This window comes from Vicia villosa, unplaced genomic scaffold, assembly GCF_029867415.1.
Source record: "Vicia villosa cultivar HV-30 ecotype Madison, WI unplaced genomic scaffold, Vvil1.0 ctg.000359F_1_1, whole genome shotgun sequence".
Lineage (NCBI taxonomy): Eukaryota > Viridiplantae > Streptophyta > Magnoliopsida > Fabales > Fabaceae > Vicia > Vicia villosa.
In genome coordinates, this window is record NW_026705162.1 from 856,784 (window position 1) to 870,540 (window position 13,757).

At 31.1% G+C, this 13,757-nt stretch overlaps 1 protein-coding gene across 1 annotated transcript; it reads left to right on the plus strand.

The window, feature by feature from the left end:
* The first annotated feature begins 7,315 nt into the window (after positions 1-7,315).
* LOC131627353 (uncharacterized) lies at positions 7,316-9,524 on the plus strand. The gene is made up of 3 exons (XM_058898197.1): positions 7,316-8,450; positions 8,832-9,060; positions 9,159-9,524. The coding sequence occupies exons 1-3, from the start codon at positions 7,555-7,557 to the stop codon at positions 9,321-9,323; spliced, it is 1,290 nt and encodes a 429-aa protein (XP_058754180.1). The 5' UTR covers positions 7,316-7,554; the 3' UTR covers positions 9,324-9,524.
* Positions 9,525-13,757: the final 4,233 nt, after the last annotated feature.

Consider the following 13,757-nt stretch of genomic DNA (forward strand, 5'->3'; position numbering starts at 1 on the left):
TACATTAGTTGATATAGGATTTCTCTTCATCATTACATTAGCTAATGACAGTTTCCTCTCATTTCCCTCTTTAATATATTAGCTGATGCAGGTCAATTTGTTTCATATCTTCAGTACATTAGCTGATGATATCATCCTTCTTGTTTCCCTCGTCAGTACATTAGCTGACGTAGGTCGATTTATTTCACATCTTTAGTACAATAGCTGATGATATCATCCTTTTGTCACTTCTTCAGTACATTAGTTGGAGTTATGTATCCCTTTTTGTCTTTTGTCAGTATATTAGCTGATAATATATCTCATTTCCTTCATTAGTATATTAGCTGATGTTGATGTTCTTCTTTGCCTTCTTCAGTACATTAGCTGAAGTCGATGTTCTCCTTTACCTTCATCAGTACATTTGTTGATATGGGTCGTTATTTTCATCCAAAGTCAGTAATCGAATGTCATAATCCCCAGTAAAAAGTTTTTCACCTCATTCAATGCCATTCTTAAATGTCTCTGATGATTCCTTTCATCTACTGCCACTCTTAGATGTTCCTACCACCTTTTACCCTAGGTTTTTATCCTTTTCTTTTCAAGTATTCCTGGAAATTCCTTGTCACTTTGATAGATAACCAGAGGTATCTTGTTTCCCCAGCTATTTAGTTCATTCGAGTCTGTTACTCATTCTTTTTTGTTATTCCTCTATGAAGTTATTGTTCCTTTTCCAAGTTTCTCCAGCAACAATATGTCTCTCGTGGCGCTATATTCCCCATAGAGGTCTGAGTCTGTCTCATGTCATATCACACAAAAACAAAAAAAGGTCCATACATTCATAGCTTAGTATAGCACTGCATCAAGGGGACAGTTTAAGGTATTTTAGTATTTAATTACCTTCTGCCACTAATATCTTGATGACTAAGTCATTCAAGATACCTCGCTAAAGATAATTAAATAGGGGCAAATTGTAATTTGAAATTTCATGTATTTATATGATCATAACACCTTTATGAATCATTGTGAAGTCATGGAAAAATATCATAAACAAATGTCAATATAAAATAAAAAGGTTTCATGAAGAGGTGTTAAAAAAGTTATTGTTTTTTTTTAAATTCGTAGAAGACTTGTTAAGTCGGTTTTAACTAATACCTTAGTTAACAAATGCATAACTATTTTTGAATTTCAAATAATTACTTAAATTTCAAACAACATTGGGATTTGGTAAGTCAGTTAACCATACCTAACTTAAAAGTGTCGACAGCTTTTAAAAAAAAAAATTTTTATGCATTTGAATTAAAGATTTTATACATGATAATTTGAGAATTTTAGAGATAAAAATGTATAAAATATTTTGAGCATCTAAAACTTTAGTTAAGGTAAGTATTGTCATTATACCTTCTTGAAATTTAACTTCATTGATTCCAAACCCTTGAACATAATGCTTTATCTTGAGTTTCATCTTTCTCTTCTTGATATCAAAAGCTCTGTCCTCATCAAAAGATAGGGAAGCTTGACTGAAAATCTTTAATCAAAAGAGTACTATGAATCGGTTTCTTCTTTACAGTATAGCGTAGGCCAACAACCGACCCTTAGTTTTTTTGTAGCCCTAAACTTATCATCAGTACCCATATTTTCTTTAACAAAATAATAAACTTAACAACCTATAAAAGAAACTAGAAACACCAAAATTCTAAATAATTGGTAAAAGCATAAAATAATTCAGAAATTGTTTTCCCAACTGTGGGCTGTAACCAGAGACCACACATATATATATTTTTGATTAGTATAAGAAGTCTAATCAAAACCATTAACGAGTACTCTAATAGTTTTGGCACATTTCCTTTGGGACTCGGAAAAGACCGCTATCTTAAAAACCTAGTATGCCTCTATTTTACCAAATTAATATTCACTCTAGCAGCGAGGAAACAACTGATTGCAGACAATATTCTTCATCCCTTCTTTAAAATGACACATGTTATAGTGAGTGCTAAAACTAAGGGGCTCAACGATGATATACATGAATTTGGAATTCTTGAGAGATTTCGTGAAGTCCGTAAACAATTTGGGAGACTATTTTAAATGAATCAAGCCAGGGGTGAGGGTCTTAAATCCATACCAAGCAAAAGGGAATATGCAAAAGAAAACCTTAAGCGATACCACAAGATATCGAGAACCTTTTATTCGAATTTAGTAAAACGAAAGAAGAAACTCAATTTAAATTTAGTAAAGGAAAGAAAGAAACCCAAATTGAATTTAGTATGTGAAACAAATGCCTTTCAGAATTATTATTTTTACGAATAATATCCTAACCCATGTTTTTTGTAAAAAAATAAATTCATTAAAAATAATTATAAAATTTATTTAATTAAAAAATTATAAAAATAAATAAGAGTAATGATGAAAAGTTGTAGTTAATTAGTTGAACTTTATTCTTATAAAAATTGTTAAATTCTCATTCTTTAAACATAAGAATAATTATGAAAAAAATCATGTATAAAAAAAATTTTAAAAAATAAAAAATATTTTAAAACTTAAAATAGACAATTTTTTAAACTTAACAAATTTACTTCAGTGTCACATATTTAAAAATGTAATTTTAAACATTGAAACAAACATACTATTTTCATTATATATTTTTTTTTACTTTTATTATCTAGCTATTTTATATTTTATTATGAGGTGACTTTTGTATATTATGGATACTTCTTGTACTTTAAATAGATTATTGTAATTGCAAGTTTTACTTTTCTTTAATTAAAGAAACATGATGATATTTTTCAATTAGTTTTTTATGCAAATTTGATGTTACTAATTTAATAGTTATTATAGTATTTGTAAATATCAACGGAAAGTCAAAATAATTAATATTATAATTTAAATATAATAATATTGTGAAATTGATAGAATAATTAATAAGAAGAAATCGTTCACGGTTCAATCATATTAAGAAATTCAATGTGTGGGGACAAAGAACAATAACAACCAAATTAAATGACTTTTAATAATAATAACCAATAAGTAGAAAATATCACAAAAGAAAATAAGGCGAGAAAGACGAAAAATTTGTTTACCTAGTTTGATCAAAAGATTTACGTCTGGGGGAGATAGCAGCTCTCCAATTCATTGTACTCAGAAAATTGTTACAAAAGTTACAAGAAAATAGTCTTCACCTCAAATATTTGCACGCTCTTAACAAAATTTATCCCTCGAAGTATTCTGGGGAGTGTAAGCATTGAACTTGGAGCATGGACCATATTATCCTTTTTCTATATGATGGCCACCGTCTTTCTTTGATGCCCAGTTGAATCCAAGATTCCCCATTCCTTAGCCTTCTCCCCGGTTAGAGTTTTTTCTTCATAATTGATGTAATGATGTGCCCTGCTCAATAGATCTTTTAAATTATGGGCTTCCTTGAGCCTCGTCTTCTCTCAAAATATGGAGTCCTGTCTCAACCCCCTTTAAAATATCCAGCATTTCAATTTATCATTTGTGCCCCCCACGACTGCTCTTAGTTTAGTGAAACGATCAATGTACTATCGCGGGGTCACTTTCTTCTTCTAAGTGATCCCACTGAGCACGGCCATTGTCGTGGGCTTCCGCTTTTGAGTGGTGAAGGCTTCTTAGAGAAATTTCCAAAAATAAATGCTCCCGTCTGTGAGGGTCTTGAACCAAATCAAGGTAGATCCAATCAAAGTAATGGCAAATTGCTTGCACTTCACTGCTCCCAAGGAGTGATAATAGTATAACTAGTTGCCAATGTGCTCGATATGTTCATCCAGGTTTTTGGTTCCATCATAACTTTAAAGTTTGAGCAGTTTTTCTAGTTATCTCGGAATTTTACTATTTGATGTGAGCGGATAAAGGATTTGTTTTCCGCTCCGAGACCAGAGCGTCTTCTTCATACCCTTCCCTTATTCGAGGACGATGAACTTCTAGGGGAGTATGACTTCTTCCCCCTTCAGAATAGGGATTAGGAGTCATGTGTCTTTGGTGATGGTCGAGACTAGGTGAGCTCAGGATTTCTCCTTGTGGCGTTGTTATCCTGATGGAAGTCGACTTAAGAATGCGATTTGGTTTCTTTAGGAGGCCACCTCCTGCACAATATTATTCTTTGGATTGGCGTGTTGTAGGCCCTCTTCAATCCTGAATAACCTTTTTGCCAGGAATTATGAATTATACTATTGCACCATATTAGAAATGTTGTTCAGCAGATCATTTTCTTCATGCTCACCAAGGTTAGCCTGTAACAGCTAAAATTTGGGGAGCATTTCCTGTCCAAATACCACGGTTAATGGTGGAGGTCGATGTGAAGGTTCACGTTAATGAAATTGTTGCGAGGATCTGAAGAATGGAAGATTCTTGAATACTCCTTGAACGAATCTCGGTGGATCATGATATTTTGTTAGGGATTTGAAGGAGATTCTACTAAGATGGGATTGTCCTCTGTTTAAGGAAGAGGAGTCAAATCTTTAACAACTTCAACATCTACGACAGTGGCTAGCCAAAGGATGACAAATCGAGTGGATTTGAATGCTACAATGGTTGATGAATTTGAAGAAGATCTATTCGAAAGTAGGTCAAAATTCAAGGAGCAAGATCGAGAAATAGAAATTTGAAGTTCTAAGATAGAATCTCTGGATATCTGGATCGAGGAGATCTGAACGTGAAAATTCGCGAGAATCAAATTTCGATTTCCATAGATAGTGCCATTATTTAGTGTTGGAACCAGAATTGTTCGGTGAACTGATGAAGTAGTCCTTGCTACAATGGACTTGAGCTTCCGAAATAGTGAAAATGAGGGCTGACTTACAAGGTTAACACTCTAATGTCCAAAAATTAGTGAAAGAATGGAAAGCGATATGAGAATGGGGATGAATTTAAATACCAAAGAATCACACACTTTCCCTCTTGAGTAATAGAGACATTTTGAAACATAAAACGTGAAGTGAGACACATATTAGATCAGCCGTCTGATTGATTTGAATGATTATTAGTGCTTCCAAAAGCAAAATTTTCTACTTCAAAGAGAATTAAGGTCTACTCTTTTTGCACAAATATTATTTCTTTATTATTGAAGCTTCTATCTTGAATCTTATGAACTGCAAAAACATTTACGAAGTTACAATAATAACTAAAAATTTATCCACATAATTTATCATTACAATTTTAATGAAGACGTTGAATTTTACGAACCTAAAAATAAGAGTTAAAAGGTAGTGCACTGACAGTGTAAAATAATTTTACACTGTCATCCAATAGAAAATCATAAATGTGCCATGTCATTAAGTTTTTTTTAAATAAAAAAATAGTTTAATTGGATACATGGGTGGTGATTGGTTGACAGTGTAAAAATATTTTACACTGTCAGTGCATCACCCATTTTCTCTAAAAATAATAGAAAATTTCTTCACCCACCTCCTAACCTTCTTGTCCACCCCTGGTGAATTTACCACACTACCCCTTGTTTCGGAAGTTTATTTCCGAAAAGGTACTTTTTTTTGTTAAAAAAAGTGTTTTCGGAAATGTATCTCCGAAAACGTGTTTTTTTTAATATAAAATATTGATTTCGGAGATGCATCTCCGAAATAAAGTTACTTTTCAGAAAATGTGGTGTTTTCGGAAGTTCATCTCCGAACGCACCCCCCTTGGAGGAATTCGGAAATGAACTTCCGAAATATTCCAAGACCAAATTGGTCTTGGAATGTTTCGGATATACACTTCCGAAATAATTAATAATTATTAAAAAAAATTAAAATCAAGGTGAATCAATACAATTAATAGGTATAAAATGAAGGTGAATCAATAAAATCAAGGTGAATCAAAACATCCTAAACTATTTGAAAGTTAAAAATTATTTTACTAACTTTTATAAATCAAAAACATTTTAATTCCATAAGTAAATTTTGAATTATATAGAATTAAATATAAAATTTATTCATTAAATAAAATTAAGACAAAATCTTTTTTTAATATTTTTAAACTAAATAAAAAATTATCTCATTTTTAATTATGAATCAGAATAGAAATATATAAATATATAATAATAATTATTAATTTTGTAAGTGAAATATATAAATATATAATAATTAATATATAAATATATAAATATATAAATATATAATAATAATTATTAATTTTGTAAGTGAAATATATAAATATATAATATATAAATATATAATAATTAATATATAAATATATAAATATATAATAATTATTATAAATTAAAACACTCAATTTTTTTAATTTTTATAATTATTATATAAATATATAAATATATTTATAATTAATATATAATAATTATTATATAAATATATAATAATTTTTATAAACATATAATAATTATTATAATTATTATATAAATATATAAATTAAAACACTCATTTTTTTAATTTTTTTTGTAAATACATAATGATTATTATAAATATATTAATATATAAATAAAAAATTATAACTCATTTTGTAAGTGAAATTATTTTAATTTTTTTAATTAAAATTATTTTAAATTTTAAAATATAAATCAGAATAGAAATATATAATAATTATTATTCATAACTAATAAATTATATCAAAATATATAATTATTATTTATTACTCATAAATTATATCAAATTTATAATATATAAATTAATTCATATCCTAAAATTAATTTTTGAAATTTTTAGATTTTTTTTGTTTTTTCGGAGATGTATCTCCGAATTAATCAAAATTCCAATTTTTGGGATGTTTTCGGAAATGCACTTCCGAAGTCTGAAAAAATTTAGAAAAAAAAAAATTTCGGAAATGCATTTCCGAAGCAGGGGTAAAATGGGATTTTCGTTGGGGGTGACCCCATAGGAAGGTGGGTAAAGAAAAAATGAAATAATATATAATTGTTAAAAATATTATATTTTTTATGAATTTTTTAGTTAGACGGAAACTTTAATTAATATAATAATATATAATCTACATCTAGAGTAAATAGAACGAATCACGTGAACCATGTTAAATCACATTTCCAACTCCCACCCGTACAACAAAACATCATCCCAATCACCCTCTTTTTAACATCCTTCTAGTATGCTACATCCTACATGCTACCTCCAATGAACCGCATCACATGCAGATAATACCCACACATCCATCACAATTCATCACGAAACCTGATAAACCAATCTATGTGCCAAAATTAACCTGAGGCGAACGAGTCACATGGTAAAACCGTAACAGCACGTGCCGCCCTCTACAGTAAACGCAAAATCACCAATCCAACGCTCCATGTTTCAACTTTCCATCCTACGGTCAGCATTGAATCTATCTCCCTCATTACTCGGTCTTTAAATACTCAAAAACCGGTACCTACTTCACGCTTTGTTTCCACCTTCACTTCCAACTTCAACCAACTCAACTCTTCTTCTTTTTCTTTTTTCTTTCTTTCTCCAAAAAAAATTAAATAATAAATAAATAAATAAAAGAACCGTTCGTTTAGTTCAAAATTCAGTTCCACCTCGCCACCGTGAAATGTTACCCACCGGAAACGTAACAAGAATTTCAGGCACCGGAGAACAAGATCCAGTTAGTTAGTTAGAATCGGAAATGGAAACTCAGAAGAGTCAAGTGAAGCTAACAAGAACGCAATCGTCACTTCTCAATCTCAGTTCTTCTTCACCAACAATCCGATCGTCGTTTCAGAGCCTTTCCTCCATCAACGATTACAACGACGAAGAAGACGACAAGAACAACAAGAAGAAAATCAAGAAATCGTCTTATTACAACAATTCATCACCGCGATCCGGGTCGACCCGAATAACCGCTCCGGTTATCGCGGTTGTTTCGTTCAGTTTTCTCGGCGTTTGTTCTTTCATCTTCTACTTCTCCTTCCTTGGGAGCGACGAGGTGCCGACGTCGGAGAATCTGTTACTGGCTTTGATTTTCATCGCCGTCGCGCTTTACTTCGCGTCGAGGAACAAAGGCTTGATCAACCATGGAGTTTCGGTTGTGAAGCAGTGGTACGACGGGAACGTGAAGCGGTTCGGGTTGACGAAGACAGAATCGAAACCGGTTCAGTGGTTCATAGGCGGTTCAACGACAAAAGGCGTAACAACGACGAAGAAGAAGAGTGTGAGGGAAGGGGTTGAGTTTTACAGCAATGGTGATTTTTACGAAGGGGAGTTTCATAAAGGAAGGAGTAATGGGAGTGGTGTTTACAATTACTTTGTGAATGGAAGATATGAAGGGGATTGGGTTGATGGAAGATACGATGGTTATGGAATTGAGAGCTGGGCGAGAGGGAGTCGGTATAAGGGTCAGTATAGGAAGGGAATGAGACATGGTTATGGAGTTTATAGATTCTATACTGGAGATTCTTTTTCCGGTGAATGGTGTAATGGTCAGAGTCATGGTATGGGTCTTCAGACTTGCTCTGATGCTAGCACTTATGTTGGTCAATTCAAACATGGTGTTAAACATGGTCTTGGTTGTTACCATTTTAGGTAAGTTAATTTTTTTTTTTGTTATTCTAGATTTGATTTTGATATGTTGCATGGGATTTGTTTAGTTTTTAGATGTTAGGCTCAAAGGTTTTAACTAGCGATCGCGTAAAGGCTTTCGTGATTTCGGACGGTACAGTTGTTGCGACAATGATCATGGTTGTTGCAGTGTGAATTAATCACAATTTGTGCTTAATATCGGTATTGGCACTTATCGATGTCATTTTGTCGCGGCAATTTTTTGCTATGTGTGTGAATGTGATTGTGTCTTGTTGAATTAATGGTAGTGTGTTGAATAGGGTTTTACTATATATGGTCTAGTAATTGGTTTTGGATGTAGTTTTGGAACCTGTTTTTTCTAAGTTATGGTATGTTTGGTTGCAGAAATGGAGATAGATATGCAGGAGAGTATTTTGGAGACAAAATTCATGGATTTGGGGTCTACCATTTTGCTAATGGACATTGTTATGAAGGAGCGTGGCACGACGGTCGTAGACAAGGTATTGGCTCGTATACTTTTCGAACCGGTGATCGAAGATGTGGCGAATGGGATGCTGGCAACCTTAAGCATTCTCTTCCGCCACTAACTGATGTTGTCCTTCGAGCGATTGAGGTGCGCGTTATTAACATTCTTGTTGATTTTTTACCTTTACTTGTTGGTGTTTTTCTAATACTTACATGTGTGTTTTTCTTTGATGGGTTAAATTGCAGGCTGCTAGGAAAACAGCTGCCGATGCGATAAACCTTAAGTCCGTCGATGATCATGTTAACAATGCAGTGATCGCTGCAAACAAGGCTGCGACTGCTGCTAGAGTTGCTGCTGTGAAGGCTGTGCAGAACAGAATGGATGGAAAATTTTGTGAAACTTTTGTCTGAGATAACTCAAATGTTAATTAGCATTTGTTTGCAATTGTAAATTTTTACTAATTTTGAGTTACTTGGAAGATGATAACACCCTGATAAGCTAAAAGCTGATTGGAGGTTGAAAAAAGAGTATGCTTTGATGTTTTTTTTTTTTTACCAACACCATAACTTGTATATAAACCATGTATATCAATGAAAGTTCAATTTTCTGCATTTCTTTCTTGATGAAATTTTTTTTTTTCTTATGTCAAAATTTCTTTTCTTTAAGTAACATGCAAGGGTTACATTTTGCCATAAACTTGTCATGTGTAAAAAAGTTGGGACTGTGTTCTTTAATGATATCATGTGTTTGTATCATGATAAAAAACATTCTCACAAGCAACAACCTTGAAAGGTAAGATACATTTAAGATTCGTGTATAACGTTATCTATGTTATTCAAACAGGAAAAGATATCTCAGTATGTAGAAAAGATATATCAGTATGTGAAAAAGCATATATGCTTGTAAGATTGACCCTTTTAAATGCACTAGGAATAATGACTATGCCCCATACTCCTCTAAAAGATGGTTTTAAATTGCGAATTGTAATTGTAATTTTAACTACATTGAACTCGGAAATGTAGTTGCGGCCGATTTACAGGTAAATAATTATAGTTGCTGCGGCCGCAACAACATTTGGAAGCAATTAGTTGCAGCCACAAGTAACTTAGTTGCGGCGGTAAGTAACTTGTGGCCGCAATTTAAAATCATGGCTAAGATGATGGTAACATTTTGTTGTAGACATGATGATGAGGGAAACCTCCATTAAGATGGAATAAAATTGAAAGAGAAGGAAACAAATGTATGATGTTATAAACTATATAGAATTATGTTTTTTTGTAATAAGAATCCATGTGACGCTCTACTCATGTAGGAGTAGGACAATGACAGGATTTCTCTTTCCATTATTATTAATTTTATCATTATTAATTTGAATAAACAGAAGCACATGATGTAGGGTGGGTAAGATCTTTATCCTTTTTCACAAAATATAAAAGGAAAAAGAGCATGACTTTTCTAGCATGCTGGATCTACAATCTCAACTTCACACATTCTAAAAAGGCAACCATTTAATAATTTTATTTTTCTTACTACTTTTTCTTGCCTAATTTTCATTAAGAAATGTAGGATTATTTTTCATTTTTCATGTCAATAGCTTCACTTTGTATCTTACCACTGGATTCATATCTTTTCTTGTTTAAGCTATGTTGTTGAATGACTCCACATGCAACTCACAAAAGTCCAACCAAGAAAGGGTGGGTGGGGGGTGGGTGGGTTAGTATGTAGGTTGAGATTATTTTTGGGTCTAAATCCAAGCTTATCTTATGGTCGAAAACAATCATGTTTAATATTATTAGAGCAAGAAAGTCATAATATAGTTTCAAATAATTTATTCATTTTGTAATAATATTTGTTGGTCACAACCATCTTATATTATTCAATAGCGTGATTACTCAACAATTGAATAAGATGATAATAGTTTGTATTTTCTTCATCTTTCTATTTAATCGGATGTTTGGAGTTCGATCCATTATTATACACACAGTATTTTGAGAGAGAGTTTTATCGTCGTAACTAAAAAATTAATCTTTATTACAAAGAATATTCAATTTATAAAAAAAAACTTTAATATGCCATTCTAGTGTTTCAATTTGGGCAAGTCATTTATTTCTAACCAAACCTTCCAAACTTTATAATTATAATTTCAAATTCAAATATTCTTTCAAGTAGCTTATCACCCAAATGAGAAACTCATCATCATGTCACAAAGAGAAAATATTTTGAAATAAAAATTTTCAATGGTTTGTTGAAAGTTTCTAAACTATCCACTTCCTATTTTAAAATCAATTTTATTTTATTAGAAGTAAAGTTCTGAGCGGGAAGCATGTTTGGTTTGCATTCATTATGTATATTGTTCCAACATTTTCCGGTGTCATTGTCCCCTCATTAATGTTTCCAATTATTTTAGTATTTCATTTTTGGAGTATTGCAATTGTATACTACTAGCAACTCGTTTACTAATGCTAAATTATCATGCAAACTATGCTTGGATATTAGCAATCCCACCAAATTTTGAATGGATAAGTTAATCATCTCTTTAGTTAGTATTTTATTTCAATTTGTTATAATATATATTTTTTTTCATTCTCAAAATATGTATATTTTTTTATATTTAGTAGTTCAATAGAAAAAAAATTCACTTTGTAAATATGAATAAATAAACAAAAAAAATCATAAGTTTATTAATTAAACTTTATCAACGAAACCAAAATATAAATGGTGTCATTTTAGTAAGAATTATATTTAGAAAACCCATTTTGTAGGTTGTTTTATAGTTTAGAAACTAACTATACTAAACACTATACATTTAATTTATTAATTTATGATATATAAATTAATTTTGTTATATAAATTCAGTATATGTCAACTAACTTATCAATATATTAACTAACTTATCCATGATTTTTTGAATTGAGTTTGAGTGACACATAGGGGTGGGAATAGGCCAGACCGGCCTACAGGACCGGCCTACAGGGGCCTATAGCCTAGCCTACTTAAGGTCAGGCCAGGCCAGACCTATTTGATAAAAAGGCCAGACTTGGGCTTTTTTAAAAGCCTATTTAATAAAATAGGCCAGGCCTAGGCTATTAAAAAAGCCTATAAAGCCTTGTAGGCCGGCCTATATTTTCATATATATTAAAATTAGTCTAAATAGGTTGGCCTTTATATGCATATATATTAGAAAATGTGTTATATAGATTGGTCTATATATGCATATGTATTAGAAAAAATGCTAAATAGGTCAGTCTAAATGATCATATATATGCGACCTATAAGGCTTCTTAAGTAATATGAATTAATTGAAAACATTAATAAGAAATAGGCTTTTAAATAGGCTTTCAGGCCAGGCCAGGCTTTTAAAAAGGCCAGGCCAGGCTGAAAAAACGAGCCTATAGTAGGCCATAGGCCAGGCTCAGGTCTTATAAGTTTATCGTAGGCCAGGCCCAGACCCAGGCCTTATAAAGCCTAGTCTAGCCTATTCCCACCCCTAGTGACACACAAGCCAAAAACATGTTAATTTTATATATGAAAAAGAAGTTATTATTTACTATATTTTTTAATGATATTAAAAACAGAAACTAAAATAATTGAAAAATATAAAATAATTCATAGTAATGTGCATAATAAAAAATAACATTAATTCATACTTAAATGAAATTGTAGGTACAACAACTGATTATATTTAGATTCATCTTTTAATTATAAAATTTTATTTTATTTTTATTCAACTATTCTGTCTGCTTGTAGTATAGTTATATCTATATGCATGTGAGGAAAACATCACTGATTTATTTTTTTATGCAAATCATTACTTGAACTCTACACAATGTAAATTTCTAGTGATTGGGGTCTGTCACATTAATCCAAAACATAATACTTGTCAAGTTGTCATTTCTATCCGTTCTGATTTGTCACGTTAAGTATCATTTATATAAATATAAACTATTTTTCCTCCACATGAGTATTTAAAATTTTAAACCACATCACAAGGATTTAATTAAAAATAATTTATACTAGTAACAATTTCTGATCCAGTTCATGTCAACAACTACTTTCAGATATATTCATTATATTGTGTCATAAAATCAAACATTCAAAAGACATTAATTGATGAATCAGTTGCTCAGTACAACAGTTTGTACTTGTTCATAATTTTGTCCAAACCTAATTGACTTGTATAGGTCAAAGAGTACTTTGTTGACCAGTTTGCACTCTTTTTTGTGAACTTAAGATTGAAGTTGCATGTAAAATATTTTCTTTTGTTTTCTCCCATTGTAGAGTCTATATTAAGTAATTATTTGATACTATAAAAAAAAAAAAAGAGAGAGAGAGAAACATAAAATAAAGGATTGTTAAAGTGATTTTCAAAAGAAAAGTAGATAAAAAGGTTACTTTGAAGTTCAAAGAAAGTGGTAATTAAAAATCACATTGATATATTCTGTTCATGCATCAAGACAGATCCATTATGAAACTACACAACTTATGTATATTTTTTTGCATTAACATAGTGCACCGTTAGTATTTTATTTTAAAGATTTCTTGGGTTAGTTCAAGAAATGCTATTTGGTGGCCACATGGTATGATTCTTTTACACCTTTCTTCAAAGAAATACTTTATGTCTAGAGGGTAAAATTCAAACTATTGACTATGGACAAGATATACAATTCAATTAAATTATTTGAAATTTTCATGTTTGGATATTAGCAAATCCAAATAAAACGACTCGTATTGGTTAAAGTATTCATTTTATTTTATTCAAAGTTGATTATTCAACATTCGAGTTCACTTATTAAATTAAAAAAAATTAAATAAATCGATGAATGGTGAAAAAGAAATAGAGTGAT